Source organism: Lolium perenne, chromosome 5 (assembly GCF_019359855.2).
Source record: "Lolium perenne isolate Kyuss_39 chromosome 5, Kyuss_2.0, whole genome shotgun sequence".
Classification (NCBI taxonomy): Eukaryota; Viridiplantae; Streptophyta; class Magnoliopsida; order Poales; family Poaceae; genus Lolium; species Lolium perenne.
The window spans coordinates 11,702,133-11,710,129 of record NC_067248.2 but is presented as its reverse complement, the minus strand read 5'-3'; the positions used below and the strand labels follow the sequence as shown (position 1 = coordinate 11,710,129).

Here is a 7,997-nt window from a genome sequence, read left to right as displayed (position 1 = left end):
GGTTCTTAGAGCAAGCATTGCAAGGTGCTTACTGTAAAATCGTATACCTGCCATTTTAATGGGAATTTCTGCATGTGTTAAGAAAAAAATGCTTAACAACTGGTGCATATGCGCGTTAGATTATTTTGGTCGGCTTCGCGAGCATGCATTTTGGGGAAAGAAGAAAGAATTTGGTCGAATGTTGCAGCTATGTAGGAGTAGGTGCGCATGCACGTACAGTAGTACTCCCTCCATACCAAGGATTAAGGTGTAAAAATTTGGGCTCGTAGATTAAGAAAGGCCAGCGATTGAAATTCTTTCCCAGCATGCCCCTACTAACGCTGAGATTAATTGCTACGGTTTCTTTTCAATGGAAACAGTCATTGGTTCTCTCTCTCCCCGCATGGCATGCATGTCTTTAATTTTTTCATTCCCAACGTGCAATAACTGCACCTCAGGCTGCATGCACCACCCACAACCAATGCCCATCGCCTGAATTAGCTCCTCTTTCTCGATTATTTAGGTTCGGCTAACAACCACCAGGGGTAGTCTTGGAAGAATTGGGATAAACCAGCCATACGCCTTATGCTATGGCGAAAATTTGAAAAAAATATTACGCCTTATTCTATGGGATGGAGGGAGTATGTGTAGCAGCTAGTAGTAATTAATAAGCGTGTTTTGTTCTGAGATTAGACAAGAAGAAAAGAAAGAGAGTTCACCACGTGCGTAGTACTCGTACATATAGGAAAAGAGAAAATGTTGGTCCAAACTACGATATCTTGTACTTGGGGAAAAAAAAAAAGAGATGTTTACTGGTACGCACCTACTCACAGCACATGCGCTAGCTAGCTAGGTGCACCATCCCGCGCTCACGGCCAAATCGCGCGATACCCGATAGTTTGGTTGTTCAAATTCCAGATGTTAGACTACTCAGATTAGTCACAATGGGAAGTATCATATATTATGATACCACTCCTATCTCTCACCTCATTAATTGATGTGCCACATCAGATTTTTGTCTACATGACATGCATGATACTACTTATGATACTCCCATTGGGGCTAGTCTCAGACTAGTCATAGTGAAGAGTAACATATAGTAGTAACATGCACATGTTACTAATCTATGTTACGACCTTCATAGTGGAGAGTAACATATGTGTAGTGTCACAAACTTATATTTATTATGTTATAGACTCATCTTGTCTTGAAAAATGTGATGTTATGGTAACATATCTAGTTACCACCTCACTCCCTTTCTTCACTTAATGACATGCTATGTCACCAAAATATCTTGGGATGTGTGATGTTACCACCTAAGTTACTCCCACTATGAGTAGTCTCATAGTGGGATAACTTCACTAGTAACTAAGTGTTCAACTCAGCAAATTTGTTTATGTGACAGTGAGTTAATGAGGAGAGAGGAGGATGGAGTAACGTAGCTAGTTACTGTCAGGGCCGGCCCTGACCCATCGCCGGCATGGGCGGCCGCCTAGGGCCCAGGCCATGAAGGGGCCCAGAATCACAGCTTTTCTCTACTGTAGTATGGGCTGAAGAAAATATTTAATACAAGTGAACATGCCTAGTAAGAAAAGATGCAACCGATCTGTCCATTGCCCCATCTCTCCCACGATGCAGGACTACATTGATCTGAAAAAATGAGGCAGGACTACAGGCAACGATTGATTCCCTGCCAGGTCGCCTCGGCCTCGCCTACCTGCTCGCCGATCGGTAGCCTGCCGCAACGGCGGCGCCAGGAATTGGTGGCCGGGTATTCATTTCCTCTCTTTTTTGCTCCGCAGGAAAAAAAAAATCGGGCAAGCCAGTCGATCTCGCTCCGCAGGATTTTTTTGTTTGCCGCAGTCATCTTGCCGTTGCGGAAATCCGAAGAAATTAAGAGGAATTGGTGCATATGTGGCTGAAATCTGAAGAAATTAAGAGGAAAAGAAGTCTGAAAATTACCTTCCTCTTTCCCTTTCGGTCGCTGTGCTACTGCTGCCCGTGACCATGGCCGGACATGGACATCGCGGCCTCGGGTCGCCTGAGACGGTGAGGCCTGACGCGAGGCCTGACGCCGCGGTGGCTGGTTGGACGGTCGGCTCTCGCCTGACGCTGCGGTTGCTGGTTGGCCGGCCGCCGCTCGCCGATTCGCAGCCGCGCCGCGCCGCCGCCGCCTCCGCTTGGCCCTCGATTGGAACCGCCCTAGGGTTTGCCCTGCCGGTCCACCGCCCGTGTCGCCTCTCCTCCGCGTGTTCTGTTCGTGCGAATAGTGAGTGAGAGGATGAGAGCGAATGCGTGTTGAGGTTGGGTTGGACTGAATGGGCTAACGGGCCACATATTACCTATACTCAATTTTTTTTTCGCCCAAATCTTGGGTATTCATTTGCATATACGTGCATACCCCTGGCGCCGCCGGTGGCCTGCCGCCCTGTAAGTCCGTACCCTCCATCTAATCAACGATTTATCCCTTAATTCGGGTTCTAATTTGATGTAAATTCCTTCACCATTATATCAGTTAGAATGCCAAATCAATTATCTGGTGATGTGAAAAAAGCTAGAGAATCAGTTTATTGAATCGCAAAGAGGAGATTTAAATAAGTATTTTGCAAAATTATTTGAGATCAAATATGTTACAAGATAGATTGAATGAATTGGCTACATGTTGTATTGAGAGGATATCTTGGACAACATTGATCTTAAAATTGTGGTCAACAATTTTGCATCTAGGAATGAAAGAAAACCTTTTTGTGAAGCATTGAAGCATAATTATCGTTGTAGTCATTGCAATTTCATTTTTATTTAAGGTAGTCAAACTAGTAGGAAATAATTTTTATATTTTTCTACCATTTTATTATTATTTCTTAAGTGATATCATTTATATACATCTTACAAAAGTATGTCTGCTTATATTTTAATTCTTATATTTATCTAAATAAAAGTAGGCACATATACATTTATTTATGTACTATAGTTATACCTACATATATATTACCCCTAAGAGGCCTTTTATCGACTTGGCCCAAGGGTCCGAAAAAACATAGGGCCGGGCCTGGGTACTGTAACATCACATTTCCCAAGATACAATGAGTCTATAAGCTAATTAATAAAAACATCTACTCCCTCCTTCCCAAGGATTAAGGCGTAATTTTTTTTCTGGTTTTTAGCCAAGGCTTAAGGCGCAGGGTGTGCTATGCCCCATTTCCCCCAGAACTGCCCCTCCTTGCCGTTAACACTCACCAAAATATCAGGACGGCAGCAACACTGCTATTGGCCATGCATGGCGCATGCCAAGAGATTAGCAGAAAATTAGGAGAGAAGTTAATGGGGAGTAGTTATTGTGGACCAGCTATTGGCTGTACATGCGGGAAAAATAAAAGGAATGCAAGCGGGAGAGAGAAACGAGGAGGTAGTTAATTGCACATAGAGAAAATAGAGGAAGTACATGCGTGCATGCAGGGGCAAGAAGGGAAAGATGTCAATTTTTTCTCTCCACCGATCGTTGCCTAGATAATTGCGCTGAGATTTATACGCCCTAAGCCTTGGCAAGGAGGGAGTATGATACTAGTACTTTGATGTTACTATGAAGGTAGTAACATAGAGTAATAACATGTACATATTAGAGCATCTCCAGTCGCGTCCCCCAAACCGTCCCCCAAACCGCGCCGGATTGAGCGTTTGGGGGACGTGTTTTGTTTGTGCCGCCTTTGGGGGACGTCGCTCCCCAGCCGCGTCCCCCAAGCGCCGCCCCCAAACATTTAAAATAATATTTTTAACACATAAACCATTTATATCAAATGTAGCATATGAAAAAAAAATGTTTTCGAGGATTGTTTTCAAATTAAATTACAACAAACAATAAAACAAGTAATCAAATATAAAAAAGGGCTAGATGATACATCAAGGTGCCACGGTATTTCGTTTGATCCTCCACAAATGCTCAACGAGATCAGCTTGAAGTTTCTCATGCACATTGCTGTCACGGATCTCTTCGTGCATGGCGAGAAAATCAGCAAAATCTGCAGGCAACTCATGATCAACCTCCGCGAGAGGGCCTTGACACTCATAGGGACCAACATGTGACCTAACATGATTCTTGCGGTCATCCTCGATGATCATGTTGTGCATGATCACACAAGCCTGCATCACCTCCCACATTTGGTCGTGAGACCAGCTTAGAGCAGGGTACCGGACAATGGCAAATTGTGCTTGAAGCACACCAAATGCCCGCTCGACATCCTTCCTGCAAGCCTCCTGTCGTGTAGCAAAGTGAGAATTCTTCAGACATGATGGATTCGAGATTGTTTTGACAAAAGTGGCCCATTTTGGATATATACCATCGGCTAGATAATAGCCTTTGGTATATTGGTGGCCATTGATCTCATAGTTGCATGGTGGAGCATGCCCTTCCACTAGTCTGCTGAACACCGGAGACCGCTGCAACACGTTGATGTCATTGTGTGATCCCGCCATGCCAAAGAAAGAATGCCAAATCCACAGGTCATAATCTGCCACAGCTTCAAGCACCACACTGCAATATCCATGACGCCCTTTGTATATACCTTGCCAAGCAAACGGGCAGTTCTTCCATGCCCAGTGCATGCAATCGATGCTTCCAAGCATTCCAGGAAATCCTCTGGCAGCATTTTGTGCCATGATCCTTGCAGTCTCTTCCTCAGTTGGCCCTCTCAAGTAGTATTTGCCAAACTTTCCCACCACAGCTCGGCAAAACTTGTACATGCACTCAATGGCAGTAGACTCACTCATGCGAAGGTAGTCGTCCTGTGTATCGGCAGGTGCTCCGTATGCAAGCATCCTCATGGCGGCGGTGCACTTCTGAATGGATGAGAACCCGAGAACGCCTACAGCGTCGACCTTGAGCTTGAAGTAGGGGTCGAACTCTCGAACGCCGTGGAGGATATTCATGAACAGGCCCTTGCTCATCCTGTACCGGCGCCGAAAATTGTCGGCATGTGTTGCCCCGTCGGCGAAGTAGTCGTTGTGCAGCATGGCATGCCCCTCCATCCTCTGCCGGGGCTTCGACTTCCTTCTTCCCGGCCTTGATCCTCCGCGGCGCGGCCTCTTCCTCTTCTCCGCCTCAGCGTCAAGCATGTCCTGGAGGGACGCGATGATCAGCAAATGCTCCCGCAGGTCGTCGTCGAACGCTTGCTCGTCCTCCAGCAGCAGGGCAACCATCTCATCGTCGCTGTCCATGCCTAAAGCAAAATCAATGGTTAAAATTGCGCCGAGGCAGACGACGCAACAAACAGCGACCAATCGCGCCTACCTGGCAAGTCGTCGAGCACCTTCTGTGCGCGGAGGTGGGGCGGATTTGACGGCGCGTTCTGGGAGGCGCTGGCGACGCGGCGGCGGCGGCACGACCGGCGGGAGCCCCAGCCGCGACAACGGTGCTGACTCCCAGCACAAATCAGACGCCCAAACGGCCGGGAAATCCAGCGGCGGCGGTGGAGTAGGAGGCGCGGGAAGGAAGGAGCGACGAGAAAAGAGGCGCGAACCAACGGTTTATGCAAATAGTCGCCGACATGTGGGAGCCCACCTCGCTTTTCGTTGTGTCCGGCGTCCCCGGAGCGTCCCCTGTGGGACGGGGACGGGCTCGGGGCGCCGGACACCGTATGGGGCCGCGTCGGACAAAAATGGGCTTTGGGGGACGCGGCTGGAACGCTTTTTTTGTCCGGCGCGCCCCAAATCCCTTTGGGGGACGCTTTGGGGGACGCGACTGGAGATGCTCTTACTACTCTATGTTATTTATGCAGAAACGTGCCTGAGTTGGTTCAAGTTTCAGTTAATTATGCAGCGTGCACGTGCCATGGTTGAGTGAACCCATCGATCCAGGTGCGCCGCGCGCGCGAGTAAAAGAAAAGAACGCGTCGGATTTAATCACGAGTGCGGCGCGCTGTGCGAGATGGATCGATTTGTGCGCACTAATTCCCAGGCAGGCGGCGCTGGGGTTCAATTTGTGCGCGTCCCAGCTAGCAGCCGCCGGAACAGCTCCGCGCGCGCCAGGGATCTTCTCGCCAACGACGCCAACTCAACGAGGACTGGTCTGTTGAGTTGAGTGCAATGCAGCAGGCCGCCATGGCATGATTTTGGAACGTTGGCACTGCCGGGGGCCCCGAATAGGCGCCGGCAGGGATGCTGGCACTGCCGTATGGGCCGCGCCGGCAGAGCATCCTCTATTTGGGGATGATGTTCCCACACCGGCACCCCCATACGGCAGATAGAAATTCAAACTTAAAATGACATTTTGAAAATTATATTCATATGAAATTCAAACAAAATTTATATAAAAGTTACTCAAATTAAAACTAAAAATTAAAAAAAAACTAGCGGCGGCGTGCATCGAAGGCGCTGAAGTCGAGGTTGTCGCTGTCGTCGCTGGATGTCCCGAAGGACCAGTCGTCCTCCTCCTCCTCCTCCTCCTCCTCCTCCTCCTTTTGCGCCGTTGGCTTGAAAGGTCCGGCGAGGTCGACGAAGTTGGCGTCGTGGTCCTTGGCGGACCACACCGCCGCCTGCCGCGGGTCCATTGTCATCTGCCGGTAGTCCTCCTCGACGGAGCGGTCGACGATTAAGTTCTGGCCGGGAAACTCCTCCGGGTCGTCGCCGCCACCGAGGGCCGCCTGCACCTCCACCTCCTTCTCCCACCATTGCTTCTTCGCCGACGAAAGTGGTGGCTAGGCCGCGTCCTCCTCCTCCTTGACGCGGGCGCGGCCGAGCGCGTGCGGTCGCCGGTTGCTGACGATCCGGTGTGCGAGCTCCTGGACGCCGTCGTCCTTGCCGGCGCGCTCTGCATAGGCAGCGCCTCCGGCGCCATGCACTCCGCCTACGGGAAGTAAAGTGGGACGCGCGGCGGGTCACCACGGGCGCGCTGGCGGTGGCCATACTGCTGCAGCGTGGCGTCGACGTCGCGGCCGTGCCACTAGGCACGACGGCCGATGTTGTTGAAGCGGCCGTTCGCACCGCCGGCCGCCCGCGCGAGCTCGATGGCGCGCTCATCTTCAAATCGCCGCGGCCACGCCGTGCTGTTGAGCGCATTCGCCAGCAGGTTCCTCTCCGCCGGCATCATACGCTTCCGCCGCTCGTTGATGAGGGCGCGCATCTCTGGTCCTCTCAGTGGCGGCGGTGGCACGGCAAATAGGGTGACCCAGCGTACCACTGCATGGTGTAGTACACAAGTCGTTGACATAACACAAGTGAAACACCGTTCCACTCATATTACATCTCTCAGAGTGGTACAACAGAAACATATGCGAGTCCAAGGTATGTCTATAGAAGTACACACGAACTGTTTACATAAGATCAACATAGCCTCCTACTTTACAGTGAGGTAAAACTTCAAATAAAGCTCCAGAAGAACGACTCGTAGTCTATCTTATTGCTAACTCAAGTTTAAGAGCTACTTGGCTTGCTATAGAATTCTAGCTACTTAGGTTCTAGGATTAGGGAAAGGTTCCCTTCTATTACTAGTCTAGGTTTCCATTATAGCTGATGCAGAAGTTGACTCCATTGACTTCTTTGATTGGATTCTTCATCTTGTTGCAGTTGACTCCTTTGTCTTCGAGTTCCACGGTAGTTTCTCCTTCGGTGCATTGCTCTAAGAAGGGGGTTCAAACGAGATAGAATAAGTACGAGCGTACTCAGCAAGTTCATATTAGGAAATAGGTGTATCATGCACTAGCTACAGCCATAGACCAGAAAGTCATAGGCCAATGCAAGTTTTCATAAAAATTTCTTCAAAAGGTTTATTTTATTCTGAAAACTATGCCCGTCAGTCTTCACAGGTTGACTAGAACTTCATGGAGTTCCTTTCCTGCCGCGTTCGCAGTTCCCTTCCGAACAGGAGTGACAAATACAATTCTTGATACCCTCTGCAGAGGTGCGTTACTTTACCCCACAAGAGATCTTAACCATGTTGCCGGCCGAGAGTATGTCCCCGTCCACACTTCCTTTGGTGTGAGGCCCAGTATAAGATCCAAGCCAATCACTGCCTTCTCCGCGACCCT

At 49.3% G+C, this 7,997-nt stretch overlaps 1 protein-coding gene across 1 annotated transcript; it reads right to left on the bottom strand.

Moving 5' to 3' along the window:
• Positions 1-3,861: 3,861 nt before the first annotated feature.
• Positions 3,862-5,435, bottom strand: LOC139830960 (uncharacterized). Its single transcript, XM_071819740.1, has 2 exons — positions 5,264-5,435; positions 3,862-5,192 (listed from the first exon to the last, which is right to left on the bottom strand). The coding sequence occupies exon 2, from the start codon at positions 5,188-5,190 to the stop codon at positions 3,877-3,879; it is 1,314 nt and encodes a 437-aa protein (XP_071675841.1). The 5' UTR covers positions 5,191-5,192; positions 5,264-5,435; the 3' UTR covers positions 3,862-3,876.
• Between the last annotated feature and the right edge of the window lie 2,562 nt (positions 5,436-7,997).

Bases quoted from the DNA above. Each gene is read 5' to 3' on its own strand.
- LOC139830960 (XM_071819740.1), bottom strand. From the start codon at position 5,190: ATGGACAGCGACGATGAGATGGTTGCCCTGCTGCTGGAGGACGAGCAA.